Below are 18,202 nucleotides of genomic sequence, written 5' to 3'. Positions count from 1 at the left end.
TTTGTTTTGAACCTGGAACTTTACGGGACAGTAGTGATTTTTAGTATTCTCACTTGAAGTGTACATTATCTTTCTCTGTTCCGTAACAATATATATATATATATATATATATATATATATATATATATATATATATATATATATATATATATATATATATATATATACTACCAGTTGACTGGGCAAGTGCTTGTGTGGTCCCGTTGTATAAAGGCAAGGGTGATAAGTATCAATGTACTAGCTTTAGGGGTATAAATCTGTTGAGTGTTGTAGGTAAGGTGTATGGTAGTGTTAATTATGAGAGTTAGAGAGGGTACAGAGGCAGTGATTGGTGATGAGCAGTGTGGCTTTTGGAGAGGGAGGGGATGCGTGGATCAGGTGTTTGCGGTGAGATAAGTGTGTGAAAAGTATTTAGCGAAAGGCAAGGATGTGTTTTGGGCATTTATGGATTTAGAGAAAGCGTATGATAGAATTGATAGGGAGGCTTTGTGGACTGTTTTAAGATTGTATGAACTTGATGGTAGGTTACTAAAAGGGGTGAAAAGTTTTTATGTAAATAGTAGAGCGTGTGTAAGAGTGGGAAATCCTGTGAGTGATTGGTTTCCGGTGAGAGTGGGGCTGCGACAGGGATGTGTGAAGTCGCCTTGGTTGTTTAATATATACATGGATGGTGTTGTAAGGGAGGTGAATGCAAGAGTTTTAGGTGGAGGTCTGAGTCTGGTGAATGTTGATGGTGGAGAATGGAATCTGAAGCAGCTGCTGTTTGCAGATGATACTGCACTGGTGGCTGATTCAGAGGAGAGATTGAGACAGTTGGCAGAGGAGTTTGGAAGGGTGTGTGAAAGGAGGAAATTGAAAGTAAATGATAATAAGAGTAAAGTGATGAAGTGTACGAGGTTGAAGAGAGAACCTGTATTTTTTTCACAGGAAAAATCATCAGAGAAATTACCAATATGCCGGGAATCGAACCCGGGACTCTCAGGTGTGAGCCAGGCAGCTTACCACTACACCACGACCAAGTAAACTTACGTTGTCACAATCTTGTAACCAACGTCCCTCCGCCCCCACTGTGGGCATGAAGAGGATGAGTTTATCCCCTGGCATTCGGGCAAGTAGATTCTTTTAATCTATCCCAAACACTTACGGCAAGTCAGAATGAAGAAAGAACCTGTATTTTTTTCTCAGGAAAAATCATCAGAGAAATTACCAATATGCCGGGAATCGAACCCGGGACTCTCAATTGAGAGCCAGGCAGCTTACCACTACACCACGACCAAGAGAGTTATCTTTGACCTGGTCGTGCTATAGTGGTAAACTGTCTGGCTCTCACCTGAGAGTCCCGGGTTCGATTCCCGGCATATTGGTAATTTCTCTGATGATTTTTCCTGTGAAAAAAATACAGGTTCTCTCTTCATTCTGACTTGCCGTAAGTGTTTGGGATAGATTAAAAGCATCTACTTGCCCGAGTGCCAGGGGGTTAACTCATCCTCTTCATGCCCACAGTGGGGGCGGAGGGACGTTGGTTACAAGATTGTGACAACTTGATTAATTTTTTCCTGGTCGTGGTGTAGTGGTAAGCTGCCTGGCTCTCACCTGAGAGTCCCGGGTTCGATTCCCGGCATATTGGTAATTTATCTGATGGTGTACGAGGTTGGTTTTGAATGGCGAGTTGCTTGAGGAGGTAGAGTGTTTTAAATATCTAGGGTCACATGTTGCTGTGAATGGAAGAATAGATGCAGAAGTGAAGTTTAGAATAAATGAAGTAGGAAAGGTGCTGGGAGGAATGAAAAAAGTGTTTAGATGTCGTTCGCTTAGAATGGATGTAAAGAGAAGGCTGTATGAGGGTGTTGTGGTACCGACTGCATTATATGGGGCTGAAACATGGAATATGGGTGTAGCAGAGAGGAAGAGCTTGAATGTAATGGAGATGAGGTGTCTGAGGAGTATGTGTGGAGTGACGTGTATGGATCGAGTGCGGAATGATGAAGTGTGAAGGAGAACTGGAGTTGTTCGGGAGATGGCTGGTAGAGTTGAGCAGAGGGTGTTGCGATGGTTTGGGCATATGGAGAGAATGGATAATGAGCGATTGGTGAAAAAGATAACTAGATCTGATGTGAGAGGTGTAAGGCTGAGAGGAAGACCACGAATAGGATGGATGGACAGTGTGAAGAGAGCAATGGATGCGAGAGGGATGGCTGTTGAGCAAGGAAGAGTGGCTGTGCGTGACAGAAATAAATGGAGAGAAATTGTGAATGAATAAGTGATGTCGCAGCCCTGAGGGGATATTCTCCCGCATTTGGTCTGATCAGCTATTTCAGGTCAGGTGGGGGTAAGGGGATGAGTCTGTTATGATGTGGCAGGGGTAAACCAGCTCTGCTGTCGGGCCCTGCTGCGGATGTCACTGATTGCATTGCGCAGTTGACCTTTGTGCGGTGTGGTGCGGTGAGGATCTGTCCGTTCTCCCCTTTGGGGCTAAGATGCGAATGAATGTGTTTGAATGGATGAGTAAATGGGGAGTGTGTCGTCCTGTCTCGGCTACCTCCCTTTCCTTGGGGGAAGCAGCCTAGGTATATATATATATATATATATATATATATATATATATATATATATATATATATACACCTTTTGAGAGCAAGCTTGGTGATCATTGCTGATCTGGTTCGGGAACTATGCTTGTGTAGTGTTGAGGGTCTATATATATATATATATATATATATATATATATATATATATATATATATATATATATATATATATATAGACCCTCAACCCTACACAAGCATAGTTCCCGAACCAGATCAGCAATGATCACCAAGCTTGCTCTCAAAAGGTGCAAGAAAGTAATTAACAGAAGAAAAAAAAAATCGTTAACAGAGCACCTAAAATGGCTAAAATGTTGGTAAAACGTCGTAAACATCCCCCCAAAAATAAATTTATTTCAAATTTGCTATACTATCACTAGGTAGCAACCGTTCCTTCATATGACCCTCCTTGCACACGTCAGTGTGACTGGGGGTATGAAGGCACTGGGATTGAGGACTTGGTACTTTGGTCGGTATCGTACTGGTCTAATGTTCAAGTGACGCCCTGACGTGCATCTGATATATAACTGCGACGAGTTTGTGGGGTGGATACTGACAGACTTAAGTCAGTCCGCAACAGTAACCAATCCTACACCATACCTGTATTTACTACCACCATCTTCTTTTTCACCGTCTGAGCCTTGTACCTACCTCACTCTCCTTCTAAGCTACGGCATGCGCACTCTCTCCGTCAGTGCCTTGAATCTGTCCTACCTTCATCCTTATCCATCAAACTCTTTACCGTTGTGTGGACGGACGTTGTATGTTATGTGGAGTGCCTTGATGGTGTTGCGGAAGGCGGAATGGAGTAAACTTGCTTCAGCTCCAGTCCCCCCACCTACAACCACCACCCGAGTCTCTGGCTTCTCCCAAAGACCCACCTCCTCAAGGAACCTGGAAGAAAAAAATGTTGGTATATTTGCAGTCCAATGTTATTTGCTGTATTTAGTGAGCATATAAATTATTGCAAGTTTATGGTGCTCCAGCAAGATTAACATCAAAGGCATGGCTGAGGTTTACTGCTCACGTAGTACCACTTAGAGGAGCAACTGGTCAATCTTGTCTTAAATATCTGCACTGGGTTCCCTAGCCCTAACCCTAATAATGGGGACGTTAAGGATTGAATGATAGACAGAGGGATAAGAAATATTTGTTAGGAGTGTAAGCGCTGGTATACGGCCTTGTTGAATAGTTAATCTCCTTTGTGACAGTATATTTCACAGTTCTGATAAAAAAAGGGGGGGTTTGAAACAAAATGGATATCTACAAGTGAGTGTTTGCCTTAATTAAATGAATGAATGACTCTCTCTCTCTCTCTCTCTCTCTCTCTCTCTCTCTCTCTCTCTCTCTCTGTAGGACACTGGTTCGCATCTTGCTCCGTTGAATGGCGGCCCCTTTCTTCAGTAATGCGTTGCATCAACCCATCAATAGTAAAACAACAACAACAACAGCAACAACAACAATAATTATAAAATTATTATTATTATTATTATTATTATTATTATTATTATTATTATTATTATTATCATTAATTATTATTACTTTGTGGACCCTGACTACCGCTTGGTGGTGGTGAAAGTCAAGGTACAAATACGTCAGATGAACAGAAGGGGAGAGGGCAGGAGGAAGTAGTCCGTACAAAGGGAGTAGAAAGGTTGCAGGATAAAAAAAAAGGGGGGGGGGCGACTGTAGGAGTGATATGATTTGGATTAGATTGGGGAGGTGAAAGGTGTGTACAAGGTATCCGCAAAAGAAATCTGTGCACCATGCGAGATGGTGTGCGGGGTGAAGAGAAGACGAAAGGGGTGCAAGGAACAGCATGGTGGAGTGAAGAGATAAGACGAGCTGTGGCGCAAAGAAAGCATATAGTGAGCGGATAGGAAGAAGAGGCATGGAAAAGTTGAGAGACGGAGGAGAGTTATTTGTAGAGAGGAGGAGAGAGGTGAAAAGATTAGTAAGAAAGTAAGAAGAAAATGGATGAGGAATTTGGAAGGAATTCAAGTGCAAAGTGGAGGGAATGTAAGAAAATGTTCTGAAAGGACGATAAGAGAATATGACGGTGATAAAGAAGGTAGTATGGAAGAGAAAGATAAAAATGACAGAGTGCTGGTGGAGAAGGGATTAAAAACTGAGCTGATAGAGAAAACATTTTAAGGAACTGTTAAACAAAGACTTAAAATAACGCTAGTATAACTGGCTGGGAATTGGCTACGAGAAGAAGGGATTGGAGAAAGGAGGAAGTCAGAAGGATGGAAGTAGTAGAGACAATGAAGGAAGTCAAAATGGGGAAATCCCGAGGAACTTGTGGAATGTTCGGTGAAATGCTTAAGCATAGGGGAAATATAATAGTAGAATGCATGTGGAAGATGTGCAGATTGGCCTGGTGGGAAGGTAGAGTCCCGGAGGATTGGAAGCCAGGTATAATTATTCCCCTGTATAAAGGAAAAGGGGAAAAAGAAGTATGTGTTCATCATAGGGACATTTGTCTTCTCAGTGTAATAGGAAAAGTCATATGATAGGATACTTATTGACAGAGTTAGGGAAATAACAGAGATATTGGTTGGAGACGAACAGGGAGCTTTCAGGAAAGGATGAGGTTGTGTAGATCAGATATTCATCCTAAGGCGTTTAGTGGAAAAGTTTCTAGAGAAGGGAATGAAGTTGTATGCTACCTCCTTGGATTTGGAGAAAGCAAATGCCAGAATTGATAGACAGGGAATGTGGAAAATTTTAAAAATATGTGAAGTAAATGGGGAACTGCTGAATGGCGTGAAGAGTATGTAAAAGGGTGCTAGGCTGCAGTGCATGTGTACTGTGAACTGAGTGAAATTCTCTATCGGAAGGTAGGATTAAAAGAGGGATGTATATGGAAGGAGTTATAAAAGAGGTCCAAGGCAGGGCAATAGTTGTTGGGACTGTGCTATTGAGAGAGGGCAATGTTTGGAAACTTCCTGTTCTGTTGTTTGCAGATGATACAGTGTTGGTAAATGAAGACGAAGAGGAACTGCAAGGCTTGCTGAATGAGTTTGGGAAAGTATGTAAGAAACGAAATCTAAAGAATGTATGGAAGAGTAAAGTGTGGTCTTCGAAAGAAATGAAGCCACTGAATGCACAGTGATGCTGGATTGTAAGAAAATGGAAATGTGAGTGCATTTAAGAACTTGGGTAGTGTGATGAGTAAGGATGAAGTTAGGAGGACGAGGTGCTTGAAAGAGAACAGCAGGGAAGGAAGGTTGCAGGTTCTTTGAAAAGAGTGATAAGAAATAGGGAATTAAGCATGAAAGTAAAAATGTCGCTGCAGGACAGTATTGTGATACCCACTCTAACGTATGAAACAATGCTTGGACCTTGATGGAAGGACACAATCAAGAGTGAGAGCAGTGGAAATGAGTTATTTGAGAGGAGTGCAGTATGTGGAGTTACGTGGAGAAACAAACAGACGATTGAGGAAGTGAAGGAGCGCTGTGGCGTGGTTGTGAATGCGATAGAATGCGTTAAGAGAAATACATCGAGGTGGTTTGACCACGCGGAGAGGATGGAGAGTGACAGACTAACGAGGAGATTGTGTGAGTAAGGTGAAGGGGGTTTGGAGGAGGGGGAGGCAGAGGATGAGGTGGAGGGATGGAGTAAAGAGATTTAACCCATTGGATCTCAGGGGTGCTGGGCGAGACATTGCACTGGGAGGGCACTAGGCGTACCGCCCTCCGCCTATCGGCTCATAGTCGCGAAGCTCATAGGTCCCTACTCGGGGGTTCCCTACTTTATAAAGACTTAAAAAATCCCAGTTCTGTCCAAAACTCCGGACACTGGGCTCCAATGGGTTAAAGAGACTGATAGGTTTGCCAGACATTAACCCATTGGATCCCGGGGGTGCTGGGCGAGGCATTGCACTGGGAGGGCACTAGGCCTACCGCCCTCCGCCTATCGGCTCATAGTCGCGAAGCTCATAGGTCCCTATCCGGGAGTTCCCTACTTTATAAAGACTTAAAAAATCCCAATTCTGTCCAATACTCCGGACACTGGGCTCCAATGGGATATGAGAGAGAGGGATATAAGATAAGGGTAGGGCAGCGAAATGGAGGGGGACAGGGCGACATGGAGGCGATTTGTTTGTGGCCACCCTTTACGGGACTGAAGAGTATGGCTATAAATAGATTATTCTTATTAAAAATTTCCACATCCCTGTGGGAAAAGTTCTTGTTTTTGACCATATATATATATATATATATATATATATATATATATATATATTTGTCCTACTCTGGGCAAAGGCGTAAGGTCTATATCTCGGAGGCAGTAGCCTATCCCAAGGCCTAGTAGTCCCCCTACACCTCCACATGTCACCACTTCGGCTCTAACACCCACCGTCCATATTGAATACATGCTAGGGCTGTCTCATACAGGACTAGTGTATTGGTATTAGCGGGGGTACTTTTACGACATGTCGGCGGGTCATCTGGTAGATCAGGAAAGTCTGCTTTTATGAAATTCAAATCTTTAAACTGTTCCCTGCCACAGCCGGGATTCGAACCTGGGTCCATCAGGACTGCAGGCCGCCTCTCTACCGATTCAGCCACCGCCTCCCCCATATATTCAAAACTTCTCATATCCCTGTGGAATATTTTCTTGATTTTGTGAGTATTATTTTTAAAACTTCCCACATTCCTGCTAGAAACTTTCCCGGTTTTGTCATTATTTTTGTTATTATTATTATTATTATTATCATTATTATTATTATTATTTATTTATTTATTTATTTTTATATTTATTTTGAAATTGCGATATTTAAATGCTATTTGGCCTACAGCCTTCAAACTTGGTTAACTTAGTTGGATGACTGTCCGCTTCTTTTGGCAAAATATGGTAGCAATCAGTCAACCATACCTCCGGATATTATCAGGAACACTGAGAAGTGAGTCAGCCATATTCAAGAACGGATTAACCCAGGAAGCTGAAATTTTACTACAATATAACCTTATGGCGGACGCAGTGCAGAAAGGAATATAGTTCCAATCGGTTGATTACCTGTCCCCGCCTGGAGGGGCTCGGGACTGGTATTGTTTTCACTATGTTTGTCTGTGTGTTTGTTTGTTTGTCTGTCTGTCTATTAACAACTTTACGTGAAAATTACAGATGCGATTATGACTATAATTACAGGTATGATGGGCTATGACCTTCTGATCACCTGATTAAATTCTGGGCTAAACTGCGCCAAAGCCCAGGCTGTAGGCCCCCAAAATGTATTTAAAAAAAAAAAAAAAATCGCTTTTTCGCCGTAACTCCATTCAAATTCGTCATATCGACATGAAACCAAAGCCTAAAGGTGCATCTTTCAAATCTGCATCCTAGAACATGCCTCATTACATCAAAGGGGTCACCCCCCCAGTTAACCGTAGTGGGTCAATGTCAGGTGAGTCAGGCATAAAATTTCAAATGGGCATAAAGTAGTCACATTTCATCCGATTTACTACAAATTTGATGTGACATCTTCGACTAGATATGTTGTGTTTATACGTCAGCATTAAAATGACTTCCGGGAACGGGTTTGGTGTACCTTGGCACCGCTTCTTGTTCTTCTTATTATTGAAAATTCCCACATCCTGGTGGAAAGATTTATTAATCTTGTCAATATTATTATTTATTATTCCTTGTTTTCAAAACTGCGATACTTGAAAGGCTATTTGGTCTAGAGCCTTCAAACTTGGTCAACATAGTCGGACAGCTGTATACTTCATTTGGTCCAAGATGGTGGCAATCCTTCAAGCAGATCTCCTGACATTATCAGGAACACACAAGAATGAGTCAACTACGCTATCTCAAGAACAACTTAAGCTAGGGAGCTGAAATTTTACTACAAATTAGCCATAAGGCGGACGCAGTGCGGGAAAAAGTATGGTTCCAATTGGTTGACTCTTATCTGAGATGGCCTGGGGCCAAAAATTGGACTTTTCCGGATATTCTAAATATGTCACCTAATTGTGTATGGCGGACTAAACCTAGAGCCGCCAAATTTGGTGGACTTACAGACTGTGATGACCTAAAGTGACATGCACAAGATCAGTTACCTTGACCTCAAGGTCCCTTTATAGCTCAGCTTCTAGTAGGTAATGGCTGTGGGAAGTTATTCTTTATAAAAATTTTCCTTTGGCAATTTAACGGTGTTCTAGTCATTATTATTATTATTACTTGTTTTAGAATAGAGATATTCAAAGGCAATTTGGCACAAGTCTTCAAACTTGGTCAACGAAGTCAGATGGCTGTCCCGTCCCAGGGGGGGTTGAAAATTTTAAATTAAACGAAACATGGATATTTTGATGCCCGAAACACGATATTCACATAATTTGACTGTATTATTGAAAATCGGCCAACGCTTCTCTGGCAATTTTACTATATGCTTGCACCGAATGAGCGCAGTAATATTTTAGCGATAATACGAACTTTGGCAGCTTTGATGGTGACGATACCGATTTTGACGGCTGTCTTACCGGTTACATAAACGAGCTGTGCTTGTCAGTTGTTAGTTTTAACTTTTTGCTTTCATTTATACCCTGTGTTGGAATGATGGCTACCTGCAGCAGGAGGGAAAGGTCAAAGATTCCGTATTTGGTTTACCTCGTAGTCTTCCAGTGCATCAACTGCCTACATGCAAATTTGTCATCAGAGAATTCTTGGAACACAAAATGACAGATCCATTATGAAGCACTCAGGCCCACGCTGAAACTATTGCTGACCAAGTAGTAGAAATGTATGAGAAGGCATCGATTCCTAGAAATGACTACAAGAGCATTGTTATCTGTGTGAAACGCTGATAACTAAAGCTCAGGAGATAATAAAATACTCTGCAAACAAGAGGACTTCACGTACCTACTTGGAGAAGTTGGCTAGCTTTGATGTACTATTGGATACCTGCTGCTGTAAATGCCACAAAAATGCTGATGCTCAAGAGAGGTCTGAGTGTTGTTGTGCCAGGGTTTGCAAGATACCTCCTGAAGAGTGGCCCTTTTGAGTGGACCAAAACAGTTGTAGGAAAATGTACATCAGCAAAGTAGACAAGCAAAAGACAGCAGAAAATGAACTTGCCGCAGACAAATGAAAAGAAACTTTATGAAAAGTCAGTTCAGGAAGCCACGCATGATGAAGATGCAGTATCAGCATGTAGGGATGATAATGTATCACATGATCAGTATGATGATGATGGTAGTGAAGAAGTAGAGAGAGGCAAGCAGGGTCAGAAGAGATTGGCATATCCTGAACTATGTTGTGTGTCGGACCGATGCCAAATGAGCAACAGAGTATATGCTCCATAGTGAATGCTGCACTGAAGGACATGGGTATTCTTGCTGAGGAAAACAAACTTGATCCTAGCAAACTTCGGCGTCAAAGAAGATACTGGAGGATTATTGCCGTTCAACAGCATCAAAGCTTCATGACAAAGGTAGTTTGTCTGAGTTTTGATGGTAAATTTGACAAGACTCTGAGTAAAACCCCTCATGGTGAGAGGGTCATCATCAAGGAAGACCACAACTCAGTAATTGGTTTCCCTGATGCTGCTTACATAGATCATGTCTCCCCTAAAAGTGGAAAAGCAGTGGATATCGCCAAGATCATGTCGGTTGTCCATGAGACCGATTCAGCAGAGTCACTGCAAGCTATTGTTTGTGATGGCATGAACGTAAACACTGGCAAGAAAAATGGGGCGATTCGTGTGCTGGAAACCCAGCTGGAGTGACCATTACAATGCCTTGTCTGTTATATCTTCATCAAAGTAGTTTTCAGACGGTATTTTGAAGCCATTGATGGTGCAACGACGGGTCCAACTGGCTCCAGAGGGGAAGTGGGTAGGTCCCAAAGGATCTGACAATTATAGACTATGAACAGGTGTGTGGAAAAACTTGCACTCTACCATATGAAGTTGAGAAGGATCTCTTCAAAGATCAGCGATATTTGCACAGCGCATGTCTAGCAGTGCAAGTCGGAGGAGCCGAAAATGTAGTTTTGAAACCATCTGCGCAGCCAGGGCCACTGAGCCATGCCAGATGGCTAACTAAAGCCAACTGTACACTGCGGCTCTACATGTCGTCAGAAGAGCCATCTCCAATATGAAACGACTTGTTTCATACATTCTCAACTTTTATGTGCCAGTTTGGTTCAAAGTGAGAGCAAACAGTTCCTGTCAGGATGGCGCCAAGAATTTCTTCTATATGGTGGAACTTGTGAGATACGTGATTCCATGAACTGAATAAGCTATGCAACCACGTATTATATAGTCTGTCTATGTACAAGGTCCTCATTTACTTTATTACATATCACATGTCTGTATTTACCATGTATTACCCACAATGCCTACCGAGTACGTTAAGTCCCATTAATCATGCATCTGGCAACTTTGTCCCGCCTATCAGATCAGCACGGGACTTCCTCACGGCCGCATGCCGGCCTGTTGTGTCCAGTTTGTCAGCCTGTAATATTCCACTAATTATACTTCCATGTCATGGATTTGGAGAAAGCATATGACAGGGTGGATAGACAAGGATTGTGGAAAGTGTTAAGAATATATGGAGTAGATGGGAAGTTGTTGAATGCTGTGAAGAGTATGTACGATGGTGCAAAGGCTGCAGTGCGTGTGGATGGTGAACTAGGTGAATTTTTCTCTTTGAAGGTTGGTTTGAAACAGGGATGTGTCATGTCTCCATGGTTGTTCAATCTGTACATGGATGGGGTAATAAAAGAGGTACAAGGTAGGGTAGTGGATGTTGGAGTGGCCCTGGTGAGAGAGGATAGTGTTTGGAAACTCCCTGTACTGTTGTTTGCAGATGATACTGTGTTGTTGAGTGAAGACGAAGGGGAGCTGCAAGGCTTGGTGGATGAGTTTGAGAGAGTGTGTAAGAAACGGAACCTAAAGGTGAATGTAGGGAAGAGTAAAGTGATGGTCTTTGAAAGAGGTGAAGTTAGTGAATGTACAGCAAGTTTAGATGGTGAGGAATTGGAAAATGTGAGTACATTTAAGTATTTGGGTAGTGTGATGAGTAAGGATGGAGGTTTGGAGGGTGAAGTGCTTGAAAGGGTACAGCAGGGAAGAAAGGTTGCTGGTTCCTTGAAAGCAGTGATAAGAAAACAGGGAAGTGAGCATGGAAGTGAAAAAGTTACTGCATGACAGTATTGTGATACCAACTCTAACGTACGGAAGTGAAGCTTGGACATTGTTGGAAGGACACAAGTCAAGAGTGAGAGCAGTGGAAATGAGTTATTTAAGAGGAGCCTGTGGAGTCACGTTGAGAGACAGGCTGACGAATGAGGATATAAAGGAGCGTTGTGGTGTGGATGTCGATGTGATAGGAAGCGTTATGAGGAACACACTGAGGTGGTTTGGCCATGTGGAGAGGATGGAGGGTGAAAGACTGACGAAGAGAGTGTATGTGAGTGAGGTGGAGGGGGGAAGAGGGAGGGGGAGGCCGAGGATGAGATGGAGGGATGGGGTGGAGAGGTATATGAGAGAGGGGGGTGTGAGTTGGGAGCAGGGCAGTGAAATGGCGGGGGACAGGGCGACTTGGAGGCGATTTGTTTGTGGCCACCCCAAACGGGATTGAGGCGTCTGGCAATAGATAGATAGATAGATAGTCTTACTCGGAGTTCCAAGAACCTTCCTCATCATTCTAACCCTCGTCCCAGTCCCACATGGCGCAGTGAGTTACTCCATTCTCCAATGGAAGACTTTTGCAGTCAAGGCGGTTACAGTGCACCAGCTTCCTGCCCAGGGATTACCACAGTGGATCTTACAGTGCCCCAGTGTTTCAGTGCAGTAGATTTTACAGTGCTCTAGTGTCTCAGTGCACTGTTAGTCCCGTGTTGTGCGTTTTCCTAGTGTTTCTGGCATGCCAGAGCGAACCAGAGGCCCCCTAGCAACCAGCCCAGCGGAGAGCGACTCAGACATCCCCTCCTGTCCATGCCTCTGGGGTGACTGAGCGCAGCTCCCCTCCCAGCCTGACTGGCCCGCCAACTTGCCACACACGCACACACGCACGTACACACACAAATGCACACACCACCGCGCTGCCACAACTCCCAGAAATCTTCTGCAAATTCACCAGTTTTCTCTTGCATTTTGTTAATTCCCACAAGTACTTGCACATGACTAGAGTATTGCCAGCTCCTCTCCGTCTCTTCCCGACTGCAAGGACACCACACTCAACATGTCTGACCAACAGGATTTACTCGGGGAGAATGAGGAACAGTATGAGGAAAGCACTTCCCCACCTCTACCTCCTCCCCTCACCCCCCACCTGCCAGATACTCCCGCTCCGCGGGACGGAAGCCAAGACATACTTCATCTCATCCACTACTTACAAGTCCCCCACCAGCAAGAGGAACAAAGAAAACGACAAGAGGACGAATCAAGACGCATAGAAGAGCAAGCCCACCGTCGTCAGTTAGAACAGCAAAGACAAGAGGATAATCGGAAATTTATGGGTCTCTTCACATTGTTGGCAACGAGGACAAGCCCACCAGCCCCAGCGCATCCCCAGCCCCCCCAGAGATCACCTGCTAACCCCTCACCTGTCCAAGCATCACCTCTTGGCGACCCCTCCATGCCTCTTCAACCATCTGAACCTCAGACATCGCCTACTCGCCCTTCACCTGCCCGAGTATCAACTCTTGTCAACCCCTTCACACCCTCTCCATCGTCTGACACCACCACTACTCCTTCTTTTAAGAGCAAACCCACAGTCCCCAGCCCCCCACCTCTCCAAGCTGACGCCACGTATCAAGTTTACCGACAATGGCGCCGTCGATTTGAGGATTTTGCTGTTATGATGGACCTACACCGGATGCCACATCATAAACAGCTCATCCAGCTACGATCGTGCATATCTGTAGATGTCCAACGTCTCTTGGAGCACACCCTCGCCATTCCCCCAGATTCCCACCTCTCCGTGACAGAGGTAGTAGATGCCTTGCAGGGACATTTCCGGGGCCTCCACAACAAAGCTTTGCACCGCCGGGAACTGCTCTCCTACAAGCAAGCAGCAAGGGAATCATTTGCAAACTTTTATGCACGACTTAAGGACATAGCTTCTGAGGTAGACCTTTGCCATGGCGACCCTGTTACTTGTGCTGAGATCCAGCCCAAGATGATTTTGCTGACAAGTGTGTGAGACGAGGAACTACTGCAGAAACTCCTCGCCCTCGACGCCAACTCTTCACTTAATGATTTTGTAACCTGCTGTAGGTCGTATGAAGCTACAAGAGTGGCAGCTTCAGTAATACACACCGCACCAGGTCAACTTTATGCCGTCTCCTCATATAAGAAGACCCAACGTCAAAGGAAGACTGCATCCTCTCAGCGACTTCCGACATCACAAGCCTCAACTACTAACCCATGCTGATGTTGTCAGCGCCAGCACAGCCCCGGGAAGTGCCCTGCGGCTGACAGCACATGTTCCAGCTGCAGGCTTAAAGGCCATTGAACCCGCGCACCTCGATGCCCCACCAAGGATACCCAATGCAATGCTTGCAACAAGCAGGGACACTTTGCCAAGTGTTCCAGGTCCATGAAGAAGAGTCAAGTTAAGGATCAAAACGGCTCCTCCTACCCCAACAGAACTTCCCCACCACCCTCTCCCAAGAACAACAGCAGATGTCGATGTGTAGATGATGCCTCAAGCGACAGATCCCCTAAGCCCGTCAATGTTCATCTGTCCCATGGCAACAGGTCCTCCAGCCTCCTGATGATCCCTGACACAGGTGCAGACATTACAGTAATTGGCCCACAACACCTGGATGCACTCGACATCCCCAGGAGCAGCCTATCACCCCCACCCACGACAGATGTGCTCACGGCAGATGGTTCCTCGATGTCTCCAGCTTTGGGATGCTTCCAGGCTACATTACAGCTCGGTCCCAAGTCTTGCCTCGCCACAGTCCAAGTCCACGAGAGCATCCAAACTCCTCTTTTGTCGTATGGCCATTGTCAGGACTTGGCCATAGTCCCACCCAAGTTCCTTAAGCCCATTCTCGCTGTGACACACATCAACAGGTGCGCAGAATTGCCTATCTCAGCCATGACCTCACCTGCTGTCACAAGGGAGTATTTTCTTCGACAGTTCAGCGACGTCCTCGTCTCCAAGGCCGACCTCCAGACAACGCCGCTCAAAAAGATGACAGGCCCCCCATTGAGGATCCACCTCAAGCCAGGTGCGACGCCCTTCGTGATCCACACACCCAGGCCCATCCCCTTCGCCTTCCGGGATCAGGTGAAGGAGGAACTAGACTCCCTGGTGCAGCAGGACATCATCACATCTGCGGGCGAGGAGCCCTCTGAGTGGTGTCACCCGATGGTCCTGGTAGCTAAGCCCAAAGGCGTCCGCATCACAGTGGACCTCGCCCGTCTCAACTCCCAGGTCTCCCGTCCCACCCATCCCTCGCCTACGCCCATTGCAGCAGTCCGCAGCGTCACTCCATCTGCAAGATTCTTCACCACAGCGGATGCACTGCATGGATACTGGCAGATGGAGCTTGTGGAGGAAGACCGCCACCTCACCACATCTATCACGCCCTACGGCCGCCTCCAACACTGCCACGGACCAATGGGCTTTGCAGCAACTGGGGACGCATACTGTCTCCCTGGGGACATGGCCCTGCAGGGTGTCACCAACTGTGTGAAAGTTGTAGACAACATCCTGCTTTTCGACGATGACCTCCCTGCCCACCTGAAACGGATCCACCAGATGCTCACCAGATGTCGTGCCCACGGCATAACCCTGAACAAAGAGAAATTTGTGGTCGCCGCCCCTCAAGTCTGCTTCTGTGGTTACACATCTCAGCAGAGGGCATCTCAGCTGACAAGAAGGTCAGAGCCATCAGAGACTTCCCTACTCCAAAAAACCTCACTGACCTTTGTTCATTTATGGGCATGGTGAACCAACTGGCAGATTTCTCCCCCGACATAGCAACAACAGCCCAGCCCCTACGCCCCCTTATGAGCCCCAAGCGCTCCTTCACATGGACACCGGACCATGATCAAGCGTTCAGGAATGTCAAGAAAGCTCCACTCTCACCACCAGTCTTGGCACCCTTCGACCCGACCTTATCTGTGGTCCTCCAGACAGATGCCTCCCGTCTCTACAGCATTGGATATGCCCTCCTTCAGGATCATGGCCAAGGCCAGCAGCAGCTAGTTCAGTGTGGCTCCAAATTTTTGAGTGACACCGAGACCCGCTACCCCACAATTGAGCTGGAAATCCTGGCAGTTGCCTGGGCCATGGCCAAGTGTCGACTTTACCTGTCTGGCCTACAGCACGTTACTCTCATGACAGACCATCGCCCTCTAGTGCCGATCCTGAACCACTACACGCTGGATGCCATCGAGAATCCTTGCCTCCAACGCCTCAAGGAGAAGATTGCCCCCTACATTTTTACGCCCGTGTGGCTTGCTGGAAGCAACTGTGCATACCAGATGCCCTCTCCCGAGCCCCAGTTAGCCACCACACGCCTGATGATGAAGAGGACTGTACAACAACAGCTGCACACGTCCGGTCCCTAGTCACACACACTGCCACTTCCCCAGATGACCAGACAGTGGCACCTCTCATCGACGACGACAGGACCCTCCAGGAGCTCCGCACCGCCACCACTCAAGACCCAGCCTACAGTCGTCTCCTCACCTACGTCTTCACAGGGTTCCCTACCAACCACTATGACATTCACACCTCCGTCTCCCCTACTGGAAGCTAAGAGACAGCCTCTATGCAGATGGAGAGCCTGTGTTGTAAAGCCCCCGGATCATTGTCCCTGCTGCCCTCCGCCGATGCACCTTGGCCCGCCTCCACGACAGTCACCGAGGTGTGGAAGCCACCAGGCGTCGAGCCAGACAAACAGACTTCTGCCCTGGCATCGATGCCGACATCAAAAGCACAGTGGAAGCCTGTGAGCCTTGCCAACATCTCCAATCCAGCCAACAGCAGGAACCATACATGTGTGATGACCATCCGAAGCGGCCCTTTGAGTCTGTGTCTGCTGATTTTTTTCAGGTGGCCGGGAAATCCTTCCTGGTGATCACTGACAGGCTCTCTGGGTGGCCTGTGGTTGTCCCCTGTGGCCGGGACACCACTTCCACCAGGGTCGTTCGGATGTTTTGCAGCTACTTTCGAGATGTCGGAGTACCTCTCCGCCTCAGGACCGACGGCAGACCCCCATTCTCCATCAACGACTTCAAACAATTTGCAGAACGCTGGGGCATCCATCACATCATCACCTCACCACATTACCCCCAGTCAAATGGCCATGCCGAGGCAGCTGTCAAGGCTGTCAAACACCTCATCATGAAGACAGCACCGACAGGGAACCTTGACTGCGAGGAGTTTGACAGAGGCCTCCTGGAACTCCGCAACACTCCTACCCCTGCCGGACGCTCTCCTGCACAAATCTTATACGGCCGCTCCCTTCGAACCAGTGTACCAGCCCACCCCCAGTCCTTCTCTGACGAATGGCAGGCCAAAGCAGAAGAGTGTGCAGCCCGGACCGGACCAAGCAACAAGTCATTACGACGTCCATGCCCGCCCCCTCCCCAGGTTGACTGTCAGCCAGTGAGTCTGGATCCAAGACCTGACATCACACCGCTGGGACAAAGTCGAGGTCGTTATGGGCTGTGGCAGGTCTCGACAGTATGAGGTACGCCTCCCCAGTGGTCGTGTGTGGTGGAGGAACAGACGCCATCTCCGCCCAGTGTCCCCTCCTAGTGATGACCCCCCAGTGTCCCCTCCTAGTGACGACCCTCCGCCCCAGTCCCCTGTGCTCCCTTGCTCAGGCCAGGAAAGAAGGCCGTCAATTGATCCCCCCACCATCCCTTGCCGTTCTCCTTGACTCGCTGAAACGAGTAGAAAGTCCGCTCGAGATTGCACTACGAGTGCATAGGGGGAAGGGAGGTGTGAGATACGTGATTCCATGAACTGAATAAGCTATGCAACCACGTACTATATAGTCTGTCTATGTACAAGGTCCTCATTATTTTATTACATATCACATGTCTGTATTTACCATGTATTACCCACAATGCCTACCGAGTACGTTAAGTCCCATTAATCATGCATCTGGCAACCTTGTCCCGCCTAACAGATCAGCACGGGACTTCCTCCTGGCCGCACGCCGGCCCGTTGTGTCCAGTTTGTCAGCCTGTAATATTCCACTAATTATACTTCCACGTCTTACTCGGAGTTTCAAGAACCTTCCTCATCATTCTAACCCTCGTCCCAGTCCCATAGAACTATTGTGAGAATTGTCAGCAGAAGATCAGGGCATCGTTCATCCAATACTCAGCAATAACAGTTATTTCTGTCATCTTGAAACTATCCTGCTGTCGGCTGTTGCTGATAAAGATTCACATGTATGTTACATGGCTGTTGCACTCATTCAACGAGCGCGCAAGAACGACAGCGACAATGTCAGGGTGACAAATCTGCTTTGAAAACAGATTTCGAGGCCAAGAAATACACCGAGCTAGTGCAGCTAGACAAATCATCTGCCACAATCCCTCCACTTTTGAAGAACGTCACAGTGGATGACAGCCAACCCATAATCTTGGACCAACGCTACCATTATCATCCTCAGGGTGTGGAGAGTTG

At 46.5% G+C, this 18,202-nt stretch overlaps 1 protein-coding gene across 1 annotated transcript; it reads left to right on the top strand.

Moving 5' to 3' along the window:
- Positions 1–14,134: 14,134 nt before the first annotated feature.
- LOC145396811 (uncharacterized) lies at positions 14,135–15,502 on the top strand. Its single transcript, XM_080270099.1, has one exon. The coding sequence runs from the start codon at positions 14,135–14,137 to the stop codon at positions 15,500–15,502; it is 1,368 nt and encodes a 455-aa protein (XP_080126225.1).
- Positions 15,503–18,202: the final 2,700 nt, after the last annotated feature.

Source organism: Coenobita brevimanus, chromosome 39 (assembly GCF_032717465.1).
Source record: "Coenobita brevimanus isolate Jiangsu-jjx chromosome 39, ASM3271746v2, whole genome shotgun sequence".
Taxonomy (NCBI): domain Eukaryota; kingdom Metazoa; phylum Arthropoda; class Malacostraca; order Decapoda; family Coenobitidae; genus Coenobita; species Coenobita brevimanus.
The sequence above is the reverse complement of the archived record's forward strand: the minus strand, read 5'-3'. Positions and strand labels throughout refer to the sequence as shown.

What these genes read in the sequence shown, in the direction of transcription:
- LOC145396811 (XM_080270099.1), top strand. Translation starts at nt 14,135, where the DNA reads ATGAAGAAGAGTCAAGTTAAGGATCAAAACGGCTCCTCCTACCCCAAC.